This window comes from Dermacentor albipictus, unplaced genomic scaffold (genome assembly GCF_038994185.2).
Source record: "Dermacentor albipictus isolate Rhodes 1998 colony unplaced genomic scaffold, USDA_Dalb.pri_finalv2 scaffold_11, whole genome shotgun sequence".
In the NCBI taxonomy this organism is placed as follows: Eukaryota; Metazoa; Arthropoda; class Arachnida; order Ixodida; family Ixodidae; genus Dermacentor; species Dermacentor albipictus.
Genome location: NW_027225565.1, coordinates 5,939,465 through 5,959,169, shown reverse-complemented (window position 1 = coordinate 5,959,169; position 19,705 = coordinate 5,939,465). Strand labels below are relative to the sequence as shown.

General features: G+C 43.2%; 1 protein-coding gene across 1 annotated transcript in view; it reads right to left on the bottom strand.

Moving 5' to 3' along the window:
• Positions 1 to 5,484, bottom strand: part of LOC135915889 (glutamate receptor ionotropic, NMDA 2B-like) — a 59,130-nt gene extending 53,646 nt beyond the window's left edge. Inside the window, exon 1 of the mRNA XM_070528315.1 lies at positions 5,324 to 5,484. Within this exon, the coding sequence (XP_070384416.1) occupies positions 5,324 to 5,458 (135 nt within the window). The 5' untranslated portion in view covers positions 5,459 to 5,484. The remainder of the gene's footprint in view (positions 1 to 5,323) is intronic.
• Positions 5,485 to 19,705: the final 14,221 nt, after the last annotated feature.

Here is a 19,705-nt window from a genome sequence, read left to right as displayed (position 1 = left end):
TTTCATGCTATCATACTTCTAAGAATAAATAATCTTGCATACTATTGCTGAAAGCTGGGAGAGTTGGTTATTGGCATTAGGAAACAGTTACTTGACTATAAGATGAAGCACATGAAATGCACAAGATGAGCATTGCACATGAACTTGTTTTAGTATATGAGTGCGATTATATGCATGCATGAAAGGCTCACATTTGCAGCAAGAGTTGACTATACGCGACATATAAGATACATCACTCATTCTATTTTGCGTGTACCATACATCTTTTTCAAGTAATCAATTTTTCTATTCGAGATTTCAATAGAAGGTGTGCTGTTGCATTTATCGGTTTGTCTGGAAAGGCCCTTATATATCAGTGTACACTTTTAGCCTTATATCTTCTGAGTATTTTGTGCTGTTGTATTTTGCCATGTATTGACATCTTTTACAATGTCCTGCAAGTTTTTCAGACCTTGCTAACCTGCGCAGAATGCTCAACCTGTCTTTGGGGCACCTTTGAGTGCATTTAATGCCTTCAGCGGAAAGTGTTACGTAGGATAAACCAGTATTTGTGTTAATGGCAGGCTGCAGGAGCATCGTGCACAGATGTAGATGGTAACAGTATGTGGATATCTCGCAAAACATTGCAAAAGATGCCAAACTGTGCCAAAATTTGACTGTACACATGCACTTTGCAAATATAAGGCAGGGAAGTGCAGATTTGCATACTAGGCCTTTTCCATCCAAGAAACCAATAACTGCATTAACAAACCTTCTACAGGGGTCTTGAATAAAGAAGTTGGTTACTTGAACAATATGATGTATGACATGGGTGCATCATGAATCACAGTTTATATGTCGTGTATTGTGAAATTTCCTGCAAATGTGTCGTTTGTATTTATGTAGTCATTGTTTAGTGAGGTCATTTCATTTCCCGCACCCATTCTCTGCACATCATGTTGGTATTTTGTTTTGTCTTAGAACTGTAATTATGTTTCATAAAACCTTACATTGCTAAAATTTGACTTTGGGGCAGTTTGGTCTTTTCATCCACGTTCTTGTTTTTGTCATTTCCCTTACCATGTAAGCATTTTTCTGGAACACTTGCAGTATTTCGTCATGCTCCTGCGTTTAGAAGCCAGATGTCTGTCTCTGAGTAGCCCAAACCACTTGAAGCATGCAAATCTGATGCATCCTCAGTGGAACTCCATAGTGAACATATTGCTAAAATGTTTTTCAGGGGATGAAGCACTTCTGTAACTGCCGAGTTTTGCAGCAATAAAGAAGCAGAATGCTTGCATCTGTGTAATCTGTATTTAACTTTCTTTGTATCATCTTTTATCTGACTGTCTGTCAGCATGGTAACATTGCATATTGTCTTCTTTCTTAGCATTCATAGGTTCCAAATTGCTCCTATGTTCTTGTCCTCACATTTTCTGCAATATCCTTCACCAGAAGGACAACTACCAGTTCACCTAATTTACCACTTTTACAGGCAACCAATTACCCATAATAGTAGTGTAATGTCCATTGCTTAAAAGCTCCTAAACAATTTTGCACATCTGAAAGTTTCTTGAATTCATGCACGCAGGTGCTGTTTGTAATATGGCTGAATGCTCAAGTGATTGGTTTTTCAGGCCAATGTGAAAGAAAAACCCCAGTACCTGTGTCGCTTTATGATGTTGACCTGTATTTATTACGTTGGTAAACTGTGTGCACTCTGAAGATATGCGCATTACTGCTGGTGTTTTGTATAATCTGTGTATAATAAGACAACACATTGTATTATCAAGAACACATTCATTTTATTAGTTTTTTAATGTGTTGTCATTTACTTTCATTAGTACTGCTAGGCATCCTAATACCTAATTAAAGAGCTTCTGCAGATATAGAGTTGATTCAAAATTTCAGAAACTTTTAATCATGCAGCTATAGGTTCTTTTAATAAGCTCTTTTTTCAATACAAAATAGTGGTTCCTAAATTGGTTATTCGTACCTACAAACCACCCTAGCTGGATGAAAATACTTTTCAGAAACTGCTTGAAGGTCTATTATATTTAATCAAGTCAGATAAGAAGATACTCTTTGCAGATACATAACATTAATGGTCAATCTCAATTAATGAAACATTCTGGAAAGCCTTGTGGTCATTCATAGAAACACTTGTTTGTAGCTTTGTCAGTGCCGTAATGTTTTAGCCTTAGTCTACAAGATAACGATGCTCACACGATGTGAAATTTTCACAAAGTATTCTGTGTGTGCGTTCTGCAACATAAAAGGAAGAGGTCTGAACACTGGCCAAAATAGTTTAAAATAGTTATTTGCATTTTGGCTCCCCTTGGGAGTCTTGTTCACAAGGCTCCCGTGATGGAGCCAAAACGTAAATAACTATTTTAAGCCATATTGGTCGGTGTCTGGACCTCTTCCTTTTAGTATGCATCATCCCGACCAGACGGGCTTTTGTCATACTCTCGACTTCATCCAGTCTGCAACTGTACAATGCGTTCGTGTTGTCCACTTCTCTGCTCTTGTGTCTGCACACCTCGCCTTTTTTTTTTGCATAATGAATCCTTAGCAACTAGATCAGCTTTCTGTCCTAAGGTACAATGGGCTGTAATTTTTCCTAAAATCTGAGGTGGCCAAGATACACTTGGCGTGATAGCATTGAATGGCCCAGCACTGTTGAATAATTCGTGATGCTGTGTTTAAATATTCATGTGGTGTCAGTTTGCAATACAATAGTACATAATCTATTTACGTTTGGTTTTTCAGGATGCTCCCTATCGTGCACTGCCATCTCAACAGTACCATGGCTTTTTGTGTGGATTCCTTCCATTTTGAATGCCACCACTGCTTGCACAACATCACAGCCTGCCTGTCTTGATCTTGCGGAAGAAGAAAATACAAAATGCCTATTTTTTTAAATGCGTGCATGGCTCCACGCAAGACACCACCTGGCGTCGGGGTGTTAGGGCTTTTTGCAGAGAAAATGTTTGTAATAATGCCTTGTGTGTGCCCTAGTGGCTAAATGTTGGCCTCTTTGCCTGTGTAAAAATTTCACACATATGGATACTGTTAAGGGTTCCTGTATTATTGTTATTACTTAGTTTCCTGTTCAGGATTCCTGTATTGGAAATTTTTGTTTCATTATAAAACTAAAAATTATAGTTGAATTGCTGCTTTGTGCGATATGCAATATTCAGCCGAAGGTGGTCAGCAGAGGTCGAACAAGCGTTATATCAGGTGGAGAAATTTTTTTGAGCAGGGGACTTCTTCGTTAGGGTAACAACTGTTTTCCTTGGCATTATTTATATAGTTCACTTTTCTCCACTTCATGGATATCCATCAAAATGACTGAGTGCATAGGGAGGGTGAGGCAAGTTTAAATGCTCAACATGGGGATTTAGTTAGGATAGCAAGGTGTGTAGAAGTAGGGGAGTTTGGGAGGTTGCTGACACCGATTTCTATGAGTGATCTTGTTGTTTGTGTCAATGTCGGTTATATAATGCGAGGCGTCTTCTGAGGCAAGAAACTTTGAAAAAGCTCCTTATAGCTGTGGAAATTCAGTACGTGCCCCCTGGGGCTACCATGGGTGTGTCACTGTGGCCATTGGTTATCACTTGGGGCCACTGGGTAGATGCAGCTCTTCACCGAACTTTTTTGACACAAACTTGTGTATGTACACTGGGTGTGTGCCACTGCATGTGTGCCACTCTTTAATGGACCTCTTTGATGCTGACTTTGGTCATGGGGCATCACAACAAGAACCTACGTAGTGGCATCTGTGTATGCATGTAAGTGAGCTGAAATTGTTTGCTTGGATTTCCTTCCCTGACGACTAGTCCCCTTGTTGAATTTACTTCAGCCTGAGATATCACCTGTTTGACTACTGTTATCACATTATGCCCCATTTTGCTGTGAACTTGTCATGTTCTCTAGCTGGCAAGCTTGAATTTCAGGTACTGCACAGTGCTAAGGAAATTGATTCAGAGTGGGTGGTACTACCTCGGCTTTTCTTTGCAGCTGCGTGTTACATGAGAGAATAAGTTGTATGTAGATGTCTATTAGAAATAGCATAGGTATTCAAAAGTACTTTCATTATGTTCTAGGTCATTGGTGCTGTCTGGCCTCCTTTGCATTATTTTTTGTAGCATGCTTGTTTACGTGCAAAAACAAATGTGGCCTGTTCTAATGCCTGCAAGGACTGCCCAATAGCTCATGATGTTTTGAGCCACTCAATTTCAGTCTTGGCTGCACTTGTGGATTTTCAACATCACTGAAGCTTGCAATATGCTTGAATTTCCTGCCAAACTGGTTTGCTTGTTTGTATCCAATTCATTGAATTATTTCACTTTCATTATGCTAATAGTCATTGATTGTAATATGCTGGCACATTTGATTCTGGAACTGTAATAAATTTCCAGACATTTTATTGCTTTGTCATAATTTTTGCACCTCGTTAGACACAATCTACTAAACACACAAAAAACTCCCTTCAACCTCGTAAAATTCCCAAAAGGTGCATAATAAACTCCCGACCTACCTGTAAAAGTTCTAATAAAAAGCTAAAATGCACTCCCAAAACATCTGTTGAAAACTCCCTTAATAAAACAGCTCCCTAAAGCTGTAAAAATTAACTCCCAAACATTCTCTTATATATTCCCATAAAAAGCAAAAATTCAACTCTCAAAATTAACCATAATTGCTCCCTTAAGCAAAGCTCCCAAAATATGGGAACAGTTGCTCCCATGTTTACACCTAAGCACTCCTAGAAGGAGGCAAAATAATTTCCCAAAGGTCTCCTTCAACACTCCCTTATGAAGCCAAACGTTTCCGAAAATGTACGTAAGGACTCCCATCGTTTCTCCTATAAATTCCCATAAGCAGCAAAATAAAATGCCCATGTCAACTTGTAAAAGCTCCCAAAGCTCCTCATAAAAAGTTCCATAGTGCTGGTGTCCAAAAGAGGAACGAAAAACTCCCAACGTTCCCCATAAAGACTCCTGCAACCGCTCAGGGGTTGGTGTTTAAAGGAGAATTCAAAAACTCCCATAATTCCCCATAAAACCACCAAACACAAGGAGGTGAAAAAAAAACTCCGTTCGAAGGGAGGATCTTGTCCTCCCTTAAGGGCTTGAGTTATGCAACGAGGCCAAAACTCCCTAAAAGGGTCAAACCTGTTTACAGTGTATAGTGCTCGTCTTCAATATTTTGAAAGGAAGCATGCCGTTACTTATACTTACCCTTTCATTGACAAAGATTCGTCTGTCTAAAATTAAGTATAAGAGAGTACGAATTATTTGCGATGCTTCGACTTGTAAAACGAATATAATCACTGACTTACCTCAAGGCTGAAGGACATTGCAAATGCAAAAGGATCAACGTATTTTTCTGGCTTGCTCGTGAGCAGGAACATTTCAGTGTAGACGTAAGGCGCTGTAGGTTCAGCTATTTCGAGTCGCTCGACCGTGGCCATCATTGGCCCCAAGAAGACGTCACTATCCTGAACAAAAATTGATGCACCGTTTACAGCTACTTGACGCTTCTCTAACACGTTGCCGTCAATATGTGTGTTATACGCATATGCGGCGCAATAGAGAAAGTGCTTTAACGTGTGGTGCATAAACTAATACCCTTACCTGAAAAAAATACCCAGACACCCACATAACAGTACATTAGTACTGCTCTTAAAATATTTTTCCTCGTTATTTGGATGCCAATGTTACCCTGAATATTACAAAACATTGCCATCACGAAAATAAAATAATAAAGAGACCATGTGGCTGAATCTTTAATCACGTGTTGACCATATGATGCCAACCTAGAATTATCGCGAATGAACGCAAATGTAAAGTGTACTATTTTTGGGCTCACCAAAAAAACGGAGGTTAGAATTTACCTATTTATTACCGCAGGCACAATAACTCAAGCACGAATGGCAAAAAAAATATAATACGCTTGTAGAAATACATCAGGCCCCCGCCACGGTTGCTTAATGCCTATGGTGTTGGGCTGCTAAGCACGAGGTCGCGGGATCGAATTCTGGCATCGGCGGCTGCATTTCGATGGGGGCGAAATGCGAAAACACCCGTGTACTTAGATTTAGGTGCACGATAAAGAATTCCAGTTGTTCCAAATTTCCGGAGTCCCCCCCTACGGCGTGCCTCATAATCAGCTCGTGGTTTTGGCACGTAAAACCTCATAATTTATTTTTAAAAATACATCACGCCATATCAACGAGTCAAAAATTCACGGAAGCGTAAGCAGATAAAAATACATAAAATTAACAAAAGCGACAGGACCTCAAGAGAACGTGTTTTAGCATGAAGGACATACGTTTCAACGTCCTCTAAAGAATTGAGGCAGCAGTCAAGTATGTGTTTCGAGTCAGCAATGATTCTACAGAAAAAGAAAGTTTTGAACAAGCTAGTCTTGGTAACGCATGGTGTTAAAGATTGCCAATGAGTGTGTGCATTTGGCGAGTTGACAGGGGTGTGACATATGAGGTGACATTGAGAGCGTCCTTCTGCTGTCGTATTGAGTACAAAATGCTAAGGTGTAGGAACTCCTCCTGATACGGTAATTTGCTAGCGCAGTTGTTCTCCATCCCTTCAGCAGTATAATCCAGAAAAGAATTATGAAAACTATGTGAAAAATCTTGATATTTGTGCTACAAAACCAAGGGTAGTAAAATTGGCAGTTAAATGTCTGTGCCACCGGCATAGAGGACGGAAGCACTCCTCCTGCAGAAGAGAGCGAATCACCGGTTTCGGTACATTACTGCACGTGCACAAGTAATATACGTATTCTCTTTAGCATTAAATAACACCAGTGAACAGGAAGCTTTAGCTAGGGTGCTCCTATCTAAATACATGTTAAAGGAGAATTCGTCTTTCTAGGCAACGATTTCACCACATTTCATGAGGTTTCTTATATCTAAAAGAAAAAACTTCAAACCTAACGTCTGTTGGTTTGGAATTATTTATTTAGGTCGTCAGTATTTTATTTAAAATTAACAAAAACGAGAATTTTCGGAAAACGAAACTATGAAGTTTACAACTCCGTAACTTAGCACTGAAAAATGATATCACAATTCCTTGAATTGCATCTAATAGTACATCTAAAGCGGGCCAAATTGAGTGTTACATATGGTTCTCAGAAAATGTATTGATACGAAAATACAACTTTTGCAAAACCCTTGTAGAGATTACAACAAATTCACGTAAGATATAAAATGTATAATTGAATTTCCCTCCTTTCAATGATCTAATGGGTTCCGTTTACAGAACCATGACATATTTCTTGATGCAGAGCTATTAATTTGTAAAGTTCGTGCTTATATTTCTTACTTCAAACATTTAAATTTTTGGAATTATTTTTGACGAAATTCATGCTCGAAATCGAAATTACGCTTGCAACAGTGACTAGAATTGAACTTTTTCTCTCAAATGTAACAAATTTCATAAATACTGGTCCAGCGGTTATCTCAGAAAAGCGCTTTTGCGTTTTACATGTATGTGAATAGGCCGCGTCGGAGCTGGACCCGAGTTAAAGCGTCCTCATAAGGCACATGGCCTTAGCCGCTACCATCCGATGAGTGCTTTGCCAATTCCCGTGTCCTTATTGCTCACTGCTCACACTGACCAAACTCACTAACTATACCCCGCTCTTACTGCTCAACAAAGCTATAATAGGTACCTCGATGTAAATTTAGACCAAGATAATACGCAACGCCCTGATTCTTCCCAATCTAGCCGCGCTGGCACAACTCCATCGCGATGCCCAGTTTACCAACATCAAGCAAGTGCCGCAAAACCATTAGCTCCTCAACGAGCTAGGGTGCGACGTCACGTAACCTCGATACACGTCTCTTGCACGACGCCCTGAATAGCCCTCGAATAAAATACGCGACAATGTGATTCTTCAAAACCGACACCTATGGTACATGAATTCCGCATTCCCAGTGCAAGAGACAAGCTGAAACTCAGTGTCTCACAGAGGTCACAGGTGATTGGATCTTGTACCCGGAAGCAGACTCCTCTCTGGACGACAGGGGTTACCAAATTGATGTCCCGGACTCCAAGGCACCTAAAATCTGGGGCTATCATTACGGATCCTCGTTACAGTGCACTAAAGAACTGACCGCCGTTGAGCAGGTTGTGACTATGTTAAACATTCCCCATACCCATAGTATGGGCATAAAACCTGACCGTGAGGCAGTACTCTCGCCACTGACGACCTGCCCAGCTCTATATATGCAGCATGCTCGCGTAATGTGAAATTTCCAGTGCGCGCCAATAGATAGATCCTTGATACCTCGGGAAGACAAGGAAACGAGATAGCACGCGCCAACTTATTTTTCAGGCGCTCCCCTTTGATGGCTGAATGCACTGAGCCGCTCCGAGCATCTCTCCTTCCTAGGTATACTTTGTGGCGCAAAATCAGCAGGCTTCAGCAGGTACAGCACTCTTCGGCGTCACCTCGCCTACTTCACTACATAGCTAGGAAGACACATCTGCTCTAGGTGCAGCGACTATTCTCACGTCTTGCGGGATGGCAGCGTACTATTCTGCTGACCTGGATTTCGGTCTTCAAGGCAAACAAATTTCTCCCCCTTCTTTCTCTGCCACAATAAATTGGTCGATTGAATCAAGTAGTGACTTACGCCTCCAGCGATGAGTCCAGTGTAGCCGAAATAACTGCCGTTCACCTTGAATCCCCAGGTTGTGGCATTTTGGTTCACAACCAGGATTCTGAAATGCAATATCTACATAATCCAGTAGCTTCGGTACTTACACATGCGACAACGAAAATAGCAAATTTGGCTCTCACTTTGGTGTACGTATTTATTGTTACCACATTCTGTAGAAATTAGGTTAGCGTCCTCTTATCTGTGCGAGCTTTTGATTTTACCACACTATTTTTGTTTTCTTATGCAGAAAAGAGCTGAGGCATGCAGACAGGACACAAGAGTAAAGAAGTCGACAACACGAACGCCGTATACGCATCTGGGGCATGCAATTCGTGTGACTGCAAACTAAATTCCCTCGAATGTAGTAGTAGGGTATTTGCGGTGCGCAGTGGTTTCGGAAGAAAAGCAAAGCACATATGACTGCAGGTAGATTTTTTTTTGTCCCGGAACTTGTGAAAAAGTGCTTTCATGCAGGTTTGACAAAAAACTGCTAAGTACGCTCTCAGCACTCAGATGCTCGAGAAACACATCTGAGTAGGGCTCAACAGTTATGACTACGCAGCACTTTCGTAGACATGCATGCATGAAGCAGAGAACGCGTGCGTCGTACTTCATTTTAGTAGCTCTTGCGAGCATATCCGCCAGGACGGCGGCGGGGCCCCGCACCAAAAACCCACCGGGGACCGGCGTTCGAATGACGTATGGCGTTATCTGCGAGGTGAAAGTATAAGTGGTCTTAAAATCGTTCAGTCTGCTGCAGCTTTCAATGCATTCCAGAATTGATATTCAACGACTACGAACCGACCACTATAACGTAAATGAGGACAGCAGAAAAAAAAATAAAGCTTAGGAGTTTCACGAAAGCGTCATGAAGATCGAAATCATCCTGCAACAGTAGAGCACTGTACAAAGGTATGCAACTTCAAGCTAAGTTAGTCAAGCACACAATGCGTACAATGTGGGCATGGATCCGACCTGCGGGAAGTTAGTTTTGTTTTGTGCACTTTCATATCATTTTACTTTATTCTTTTTTGCTTTTCAAATAAACATAAACAGTTCGCCCTAAGCGTTCTCTGGCTTAATTGCCTGTTTATTGGCATAATTGCGTCCCAAATTAATTTCCATCCCCTTGGATCCCCTTACGCGCCGTGGTTGCTCAGTGGCTATGGTTTTGGGCTATTGAGCACGAGGTCGCTGGATTGAATCCCGGCCACGGCGGCCGCATTTCGATGGGGGCGAAATGCGAAAACACCCGTGTACTTAGATTTAGGTGCACGTTAAAGAACCCCAGGTAATTCAAATTTCCGGAGTCTCCCACTACGGCGTGTCTCACAATCATAAAGTAGTTTTGGCACGTAAAACCCCATAATTTTTTGGATCCCCTTACTATTCTACCTCACTTAAAAGTGAGTATGTCATGGCTTTTTAATACTGAAAGGATGAGAAACAAGACATACATTGTTGAACGAAGCAATGAGAAATGTCGAAGTTGTTCAGTTTTTTAGTGCAAATTTTAGGATGCACAAAATGAGCCACACATTAGGAGCAGCTGGTTTTCGTCTTCCTCTCTTAATGTGCAGACGCTTAATACCAGGACAGATAAGCATTCAGGAACATTTTCTGCATCACAAGGACCGAAATATCTTTTTATTGGGTACGGGGGTAATGAGATTTCTTAAGAGCAAGCTAACGGAAGGTTGCGTGACGAACGGTAAGTGCCAGTAAAATTTTTGTGTGAGATCTCTTTTATGATCTACTTACATGCGGCACGGAGATTCTTAATGTATCTTCGCTTCCATTGACTGCCCCAGGAGCACTGGGTATGAAAATGACTTCAGACATTGTGAGGCAGCCAGGAAACCTGCTTGGTCCTCAGCACGCTTCAAGTGTGGTGTGTGGTTCGGTAAGACTTATATGCCTCTTTTCTTCAGCCGGTGGTGCATGACAAATTGTTCGTGCTAGGTTGTAAATCAGCATAGACATCGTAGGGAAAACAAGCGGGATAATTTATTGTACCTCAGTTTGATGCCTCTTCAGATACTTCACTGTGCGCGAACACAATGGATCTCTCATCGCCGTGAAACAATATTTATTTAGCAACGAATAGCACTCCTGCCTGTGCCAAGGTACGGATCTCGCCATGAACGCTGCCTACGCTGACAGGCGGGTCTCCGAGCTAAGTCAATAACATTTCCCCAACCGTAGCGGTATCTGCTTTTATCTCCAAAAGCGCGTCTAAAAGGGCGACCATGCGCACCCGCGTTCGTACCTACAAATACTAGTTATCTTCCATCAGGGATCGTGGATGCACAAAGAAATGATGAAAACTGTAACAGCGTTAACCGAACCTAATGCTTATCTCAGTGTTTACCGCAGCTTTTCAGATGTTTGCACATTGAGAACGTCCGGCTGCAAGCTGCTTTTGCGATCTGCAAATTGATGAACAAGCTCGGAGTCCCTTTTCGAAAAAGCAGTATTGATCTGTGAAGGACGACTCAAGTAGGCGTATAGACCAGATCACGCAAGAGATATATTGGTTGTCCATTCATTTTAGCATAATACGATATAATAAATGCCGCAAGGGGCTAATGCCACGCAAAATAGATGCTTGTCTTTGTGCTGAATACATATTTGGTTTAGCAACACAGAATTTAGTACTCAACAGTAAAAATAGAAAAAAATACATATGGCTAGTAAAACGCGTAATATCTGGGTAACAGTATGAGTGCTTTATTGAAGCCCTCCTGCAGATTTTGCTAACATGATTTACAAACTTTTCTGCAAGAGCCATTATCAAGTTAAGTTTATATCAGTGACCCCTCCAAAGAACATTGTTTGTTCAGGAACTGTAGAACTGGCATTTGGAGTCAAGTGAATATAACGAATACGAGACGGGAAAGCTGTTATGTTCGGAAGTGTCTTTGTCCACTGTGGTCAGTAGCGATCTTTCCATATAGACTGCGTACTTTGCATCAACTTCTGAGCACGAAGTGTGGGCTCATATTGTTCTTCGCCTCTACCTTTGTGATTTCACTGCTGTCCCTTGCAATGCTTTGGCGCCTTCTCAAGGCGGAAAAGTTTTTCACGGACAACCAACTTCATGATGTTGCTGGATTAGTTGAACATGACAATGACGTTCATCTGCCTCAGGCCGGCGCTTACACTTATGTCAATTCAAATACTATTGTTTCCAATACACTCGGTTTTTTGTTTCCCATCAAGCACAACCGTGGACTAAAGCTATCGCATTTTGGTCTAGGTTTCCAAAATTCGAGAGCTCAAAGTGTTATTGCAGACTAAGAGATGACTCGACAGCCATTTTTCATTGCCGCATCCGTCACCTCATGCACTTTCGGGCTGAAGGTGGCATATATGTTCCTATTGGGCCTCTATAATTTCACATGTTTGGACATGCAGCAGCGGGTAATCAGATTTGTAAGAAGCATGCTATTTGATACTTTGCCGTCCAATAAATAACGCTCTATGCTACTGTCGCACTACAATTGAACTCATGACGTCTTTGACTTCCGGGAAAAAAAGGGGGTAGAAACGTCTCTGTCCACGTAAGCATTGCAATCGTTGTTTACAATTATTTAAATTGACAGCTCATGCCCTCGGGTATTCGGCCATGGCAATGTAGTGAAATCGTGGACATATTTAAAAGAATAGTTCGCATTTGGTGAGCATTAGTTACGTGTTTGATTCCATGCTAACATTTCCATCCCCATCACTGAATCTCCATTTACTTAAAAAAGAAAATGAATGTCATAATGAGGAATGTTCGCGTTTTGCCCTAATTAGTGCAAATTATAAAGAGTCTAAAGCGACCTATGTCACCTTCCCTCATTTCCGTGCCCTAAAAGCTAACTTTACAGATATCCTCTTCTAGATACAACAAGCTTCTAATATGCATGGTTGTTTATACCCTTCGAGGTACCTGTGGGGCTTTGGCATTGAGCTCACGGAGTAAAATATACTGGCGAGCCAACTGTTGTGACAAGCGTGTTCCTTTATTGCGGCGACGTCGTACTGGTTCTCGTATACTTGCATAGATGGCGACACTCTTACATGCCACGCCTTAGCCGCTGGAATATTGTCGTCCTCTCAGTCGTTCAGTGGCTGTGGGATGCTAAGCACGAGGTAGCGGGATCGAATGCCGGCCACGGCGGTCGCATTTCGACGGAGGCGAAATGCGAAAACACCCGTGTATTTAGATTTATGTGCACGTTAAAGAGCCCCAGATGGTCCAAATTTCCCCCGAGTCCCCCACTACGGCGTGCCTCATAATCAGATGGTGGTTTGGGCACGCAAAACCGCATAATATAATTTGGTTAAGTTATTTAAAATTTACGCGGGTGTATCATGGCACAAAGTTTACTTGAAAAGAACAACTGAATGGTTAGCGCCACCGGGAACAACGATTGAAGGAGATAACTAACAGAGCTACAGGAGAGGTATGAACTAGAACCAAACCTTCTGTTTTTTTTTTTCATCTCAACTCACCATCTCAACATCTGTACTCTGTTTCACAGCTATATTGTGCTAGTTTCTGTGTACGGAAAGGGCTAACACTGCTCAATGGTTAGGAGACGCAAGCTCAAATACCACGCTTTGTGCTGCACTCTCAGTGGAACGACAAGACGACGTAGAGTTACAGGCCAGTCAGGGAAGATATGTGTTGGTATGTGTTCTTAGTCACGTTGGGCCTGCAAGGAAAGGAACTCGCGGAAGTAGATGTGTACGAGACGCATACTGTTGCACTCCACTCGTGTGTTTTAATTCTTGAATTCACAGACGTGATCGTAGTTTACACAGTAAAGCGGGTTTCTATTTAAAGTAAGTTTTTGGCTGACTTATTGTCTCTGGACGCCTTCTGAGAAGCGCTCACTTGTTGGCAAAACTTACGAATTGGCATGCATATATATATATATATATATATATATATATATATATATATATATATATATATATATATATATATATATATATATATATTTTACCAGAACACCTACAACAATGTAGTTGGAGAAGCACTAGTCACAAACTATGTGCTGCGTGAAGTTAAAGGTGTTCAAGAAACCTTCATAACGGGGTCCCCCTCTTAGTAACATCCGCGCTCCATTCGTGCAACATTTCTTGGTGCACAGGCTGTCAAGAAGAGTGGACATAAAACGACAGAAACCTGAGCTAGTTGATAAGGATTCATTATGCAAAAAAGGTGAGGCGTGCAGACAAGACACAAGAGAAGTGGACAACACGAACGCGGACGGGTGGGGCCAGGCGGGCCGTTCGTGTTGTCCACTTCTCTTCTCTTGTGTCCTGTCTGCACGCCTCACCTTATTTGCACAAGAGAGGTAATTTTTCGTTCCCTTCGGCATACCCTGACTGGCATCCGAGAACAAAGCACTTCATCACGTCACTGATCCACTTTCAAACTAGATCAATCACCTAAAAATAGAAATATCGGATGCGAGACAAGAAGTTAGGTTTAAGTTCAGTAAAACATAGCAAAAACGACATGCGCTAGAGGACCACTATTGAAGCACCACAGCGTATTGTCATAACTCCACAGCATGACAGGCGCTCAAGACAAGTTGGTGGCAGATAGAAGTGATTGATTTAAGTCTGAAGCGCTTATTAAAAAAAAACTAGCAACGCATAGCATGTTTTTGCTATTCGAGAAATAGAGCGTTTACATGACTCCGACTGAAGCTGGTCGACTCTGCTTGTCAGGCTGGAATCGGCTTTTCGAGTTATGTAAACGCTAGCCAGTTGGGCTGAGCGATGGTCGAGTCGGCCTGGGTCAGCCCGACTGCAGGCGGTAAACTTTGACCCAGCGCGACTCTTTTGCAGCGTACATCTTAACGCCGACGGGTGGGGCCAGCCAGCGCAAAGAGTTGCGCGGCCCCACTGTGGTAATAGTATTACGACAAGGCAAAGACAAGCAGTGTGCAGGGAACCTTATCGTAATAGTAGGACCCATGAAATAGAGCTGTTGCCGAAGGCTGCGGAAACCGGAATCCATATTGGAACAGGTTGATATTGCGGCTCGACGCTGCATACCGTCATTGTCCTGCTTACTCGTCATGTAAGTGAGGTGATGACGTCGGGCTTCGTTAGCCCGACTTCTGGCTCAACCCGCTCGCGTCGGGTTCATGTAAACGTAGACAGTAGCCGCGTTTACATGAATGCGACCATAGCGCATCGCATAGTCATTGCGTCTCGAGTGAAGACGATGCTGGAACGTGTTTATTCATGGGCATCTAGGTGACTGCGATGATGGTGATATTTGGTGTCACATTTTAGAAGTAACTCGTCGATGCTTCCGGACCTTCGTGTTTCCGGTGTCCCTCCGTCCGCGCGTATGTCGTGCGTGCGTGTAGATATAATGTAGGCTAAGTTCCAACGACAGCAATGCTTCTCAACGCTAAAGCCCCTTTGTGTTTTACGCTGTTTCTGTCAACATGGACGAACGAGCATATACTCTTTATTCCTGCAGAGTGTTTGCGCTATGAAGAGCGTCGGCACCACCCGCAGGGGCGTCTGCGTCAGCAGGCATTAGGTGTGTTGCGTCACCACGTACCCGAGCATAAGAAGGTTGGCCCATCCCGCGTTTAACCGTGCGTGGCTTAGCCGTGTCCGTGGAAAAAGGGAACCTGGGGGTTGAGCTGGTTCTGAGCGTTTGGACCTTTGAGACCCCTCGCCGGAGGCGGCACACCTGTTTGGTTTTGCCTTAACGTAGACGGCACCCCCGGATTGACCCAGCTTGGAGAAATCGGGAGTTGCCTTTTCCTGTTCTCTTCTCCAATCTACGACTTTCTCTCTTTTCATATTTCCTGTCTCCTACTTACTTCTTCATTACTTCCGATCTTCCAGGCAACAAGGGCTAACCTTGTGGGAGTGGCCAGGCTAGGTTATGTCGTATTCGGTTATAGTGGTAACGCACAGTTGGCATTTGCAGGACCTGTTTTTACAGGCCCTGCAGCACCCTCATGTGGGCTCCACGGTGGGTGGCTGGTATTGCTGCGGAAAACTACGTTTACCTATGGCTGGTTCCTTCCCACACTACCTGATGACCCCCAGAAAAAGAGGGCGCACAGATGAAGTGTTTCCATTTTTTAGACAGCGAAACGAAAACTTTCGATATAGCACGTAATATATTCAGAGAAACCAGAAAATACAGTTTGAATAATCTCACCTTTCGTAGCTGCCAAAACCTTTACGGAAGATGCTGGTGCAGGCTATAAAGCATCTATGATGGCGAGTGGTGATTTCCTTCTGGAGCTCAGTGCAAAGAAGCAACATAAAAATCTGCCGCAGCTAGTGTCATTCGGAGACATCCCGGTGACGGTGACCCCACACCGTACCATGAACACAATTCGAGGCGTCGTCTCCAATGATCATTTGATGGAGTTGACTAAAGCTGAAATTCTAGAAGGATAGAATGATCATAATGTGATGAATGTCAAGCGAATTAAAATGAAAGGAGACGGTAAATAGATCGGTACCAAGCACCTAATAATTGAAATTGGATGAAGCATCCTGCCCGACCCTATCGAGGCAGGGCATGTGACGATCCGCGTCAGACCTTATGTCCAATACTCTGCGATGTTTCAAATGCCAGCGATTTGGCCATAGTTCCCAGAATTGACGAGGCCACCAAACTTGTGGTAAATTATTTCATTTAAGGAGGAATGAAAGCGGGTGTCATACCTGGCCAACAACAGCTTTGTGAATGTGACGCGCAAGGGGGCAGCGACACAGTGCCTTCCGGCAACTGCCCGGCCCACACGCAGTAAGCCGGTGGTGACACCATCCACCCCCCTGGCGGCTGCAGCTATCTTTGTTCCGCCATCCCAGCAGAAGGGACCGTCAGCCTCCTACCCGGTGGCTTTAAAGGTCTCGTCCGACGTGTCCAGGCCTTCACGGCAAATCCAGAGCTCGAAAGCGCACGTGCCCAGCGCCTCGCAAGAGGCGATGGACACAACAACCAGCCAAATCGTGAGACTCGCGATCGCTCGAAACAAGACAGACCTTGCGTTATAGTGCCTGGAAAGGGCTCGTTAAGTGAACTCCGTCTCTTCAACACACAGCACGAAACACTTTTCTCATAATGGAAACACAAATACTACAATGGAATGTCAGAGGACTTCTTCATAGCCCCGGCGATATTAGCGAACTCCTGCACAAACATAATTCAGTGTTGCTGAGTGCTGTGTGCTGTGTGCTGTGTGAGACACATCTGAAACCTAGAAACACTAACTTTTTGTAATTACGCCATCTTCCTAAAAACAGTGACGATGATAACGCTTCAGGCGGTGTAGTAATACTTGCTGACAAGTCTGTAGCTTGTCGACATGTCGTCCTTCAGATGCCTCTTGAGGCAGCGTCAGTTCGGGCCATTCTTTTTAATGAATTGATCACTGTGTCTTTTATTTATGTACCGCCAAACCATCATATCAAAAATACAGACTTCTATAACCTCATTGATCAGCTTCCCGGCCCTTACAAAGCCGCGGGAGATTTCAACGCTCCCAACACAATGTGGGGAAATTCACGATGCGACGCTCGACTCATATGACTTCCTTTTAAGCTCCGGTGCCTCTTCAATAAGAAGCAACCAACGTATTACGATCGTCATCATAATTCAAATTGGTGAATAGTCTAGTCTATTGCGTCTGGTTCCCTTTTTTGCGACTTACAATGGTATGTAATCAAAAACGTATTCGGAAGCTACCACTTTCCAGTAAATCTAAAGTTAGTAACCCAACATGACTCCCCTCCGCACGTGCCTAGGTGGAAACTATCCTCCGCCGATTGGAACCTTTTTAAAGAATCGACTTTTTATCACGTGATTTTTATTGTCGAATTCATTATAAACGACCCAGTGACGTATCTGACCACCATTAATACTGATGCAGCAGAAAAATGCATTCCACAAACAAGTGAGAGGTCGTTCAAAAGATGAGTGCCTTGGTGGAATGAAGACTGCAAGCAGGCCCGAAATATGCAAAGTAAAGCATGGGGCACACTCCACCAATCGCCAACAGCTGAACACCTGATAGAGTTCAAGCACATTCAATCACAAGGAAGGCGGACGCGACGGCAAGCTAGAAGGGCAGGCTGGGAGATGTTTCTTTCAGCCATTATTTCGTATACTCAGGAGGCAAAAGTATTCAAAGCGTTACGAACTCTTAAGAATTCTTAAAGCCATCCGTCACCCCTGGTAAATGGCAAAGGAAACAGCCTAGAAGACCAAGTTGATGCGCTTGTGGAATACGTCGAACGCGCGTCTAGTTCTGTGCATTATTCCAAATCATACCTTAATTAGAAAGAGAAGAACTTAAGGCACTCGACCGCACAGGCAGACAAACCGAAACATACAACCATCCCTTCGACGTCGCCGAGCTGAAAACTGTCTTGAACGCATGCATAAGCTCCGCGCCTGGAGGTGACAGGATCACGTATGACATGCGGAAGTACTTGCACACTGAGACGCAAATGACGCTGCTAGCACTTTTTAACAAAATTTCGGTTGCCGGATACCTTCCGGCTAGATGGAAGGAAGCTATCATTGTCACAATTTTAAAGCGAGCCAAAGACCCCTCCTTGGTATCAAGTTACCGCCCAATAGCAGTCGCAAGCTGCCTATGTAAACGTTTGAAACGATGATTACTCGCTGTCTGTTGCATTTTCTCGAATCCAATAAGTTGCTCGACCCACATCAATGGTGTTTCAGGGAAAAATGGTCGACAACTTATTCGTACGCGTCGAGGCTCTCATTCGTCACGCATTTGCGCACCAAGAGTAGCTTTAGACGGCTTCCCTTGACATGGAAAAAGCATTGGACACCACGTGGCGCTGCGGAATTTTGCGGAAACTGTCGGGAATTGGTAACCGAGGGAACATGCTAAACGTCATTCAAACTTACTGGTAATGCTTTGTCCAGGTCCTTCATCCAGGAAACTGGTGTGCTGGAGGGTGGCGTAACTAGTTGAACCCTTTTTATCATAAAAATGAACTCATTGCGTTCATCAATACCACAGAGTATGTTTTCGTGTGTATATGCCGATGATGCCCATTCTTATTCAGAAGAAGAATGGCTGGGGTGCTGGGGTGCGTTTGGCAGGCATTCTCAGATCATGAATAGCAGGTTACCATTATCCCTCAAGAGAAAAGTATATAATAGCTGTGTCTTACCAGTACTCACGTACGGGGCAGAAATTGGAGGCTTACGAAAAGGTTTCTACTTAAATTGAGGACGACGCAACGAGCCATGGAAAGAAGAATGATGGGCGTAACGTTAAGGGATAAGAAAAGAGCAGATTGGGTGAGGGAACAAACGCGAGTTAATGACATCTTAGTTGAAATCAAGAAAAAGAAATGGGCATGGGCAGGACCTGTAATGAGGAGGTAAGATAACCGATGGTCATTAAGAGTTACGGAATGGATTCCAAGGGAAGGGAAGCGTAGCAGAGGGCGGCAGAAAGTTAGGTGAGCGGATGAGTTTAAGAAGTTTTCAGGAACAACATGGCCACAATTAGTACATGACCGGGGTAGTTGGAGAAGTATGGGAGAGGCCTTTGCCCTGCAGTGGGCGTAACCAGGTGGATGATGATGATGATGATGATGATGATGTCGATGATGTGCTAATTGGATTTACGTCATGTAACCTCGCTGTATGTGAACGACACGTTCATATTTGCCTGAGTAAATTGACCGTATGGGCTAACGAAAATAGGTTAGTAAATCATCCGAAAATATTTTGGGCCCTCTTTAAAAGAAATAGATGCCTCGTGCCAGAGCCGACTATTGACCTCCATGGAGAGCGATTTCCTCTAAATGCTGAGCACAATGTTTAGGCGTGATATCTGACACTAAATTATCCTTCCTTCCCCACATTAGGTACTTCGAAGTTAAATGCCTAAACACAATGACCATTTTCAATATACTGTCACACACAACATGGGGTAGTGACAAAAAGTGCTTAGTGAACCTGTACAAGAGCCTAGTACGATAACGCTTAGATTAGAG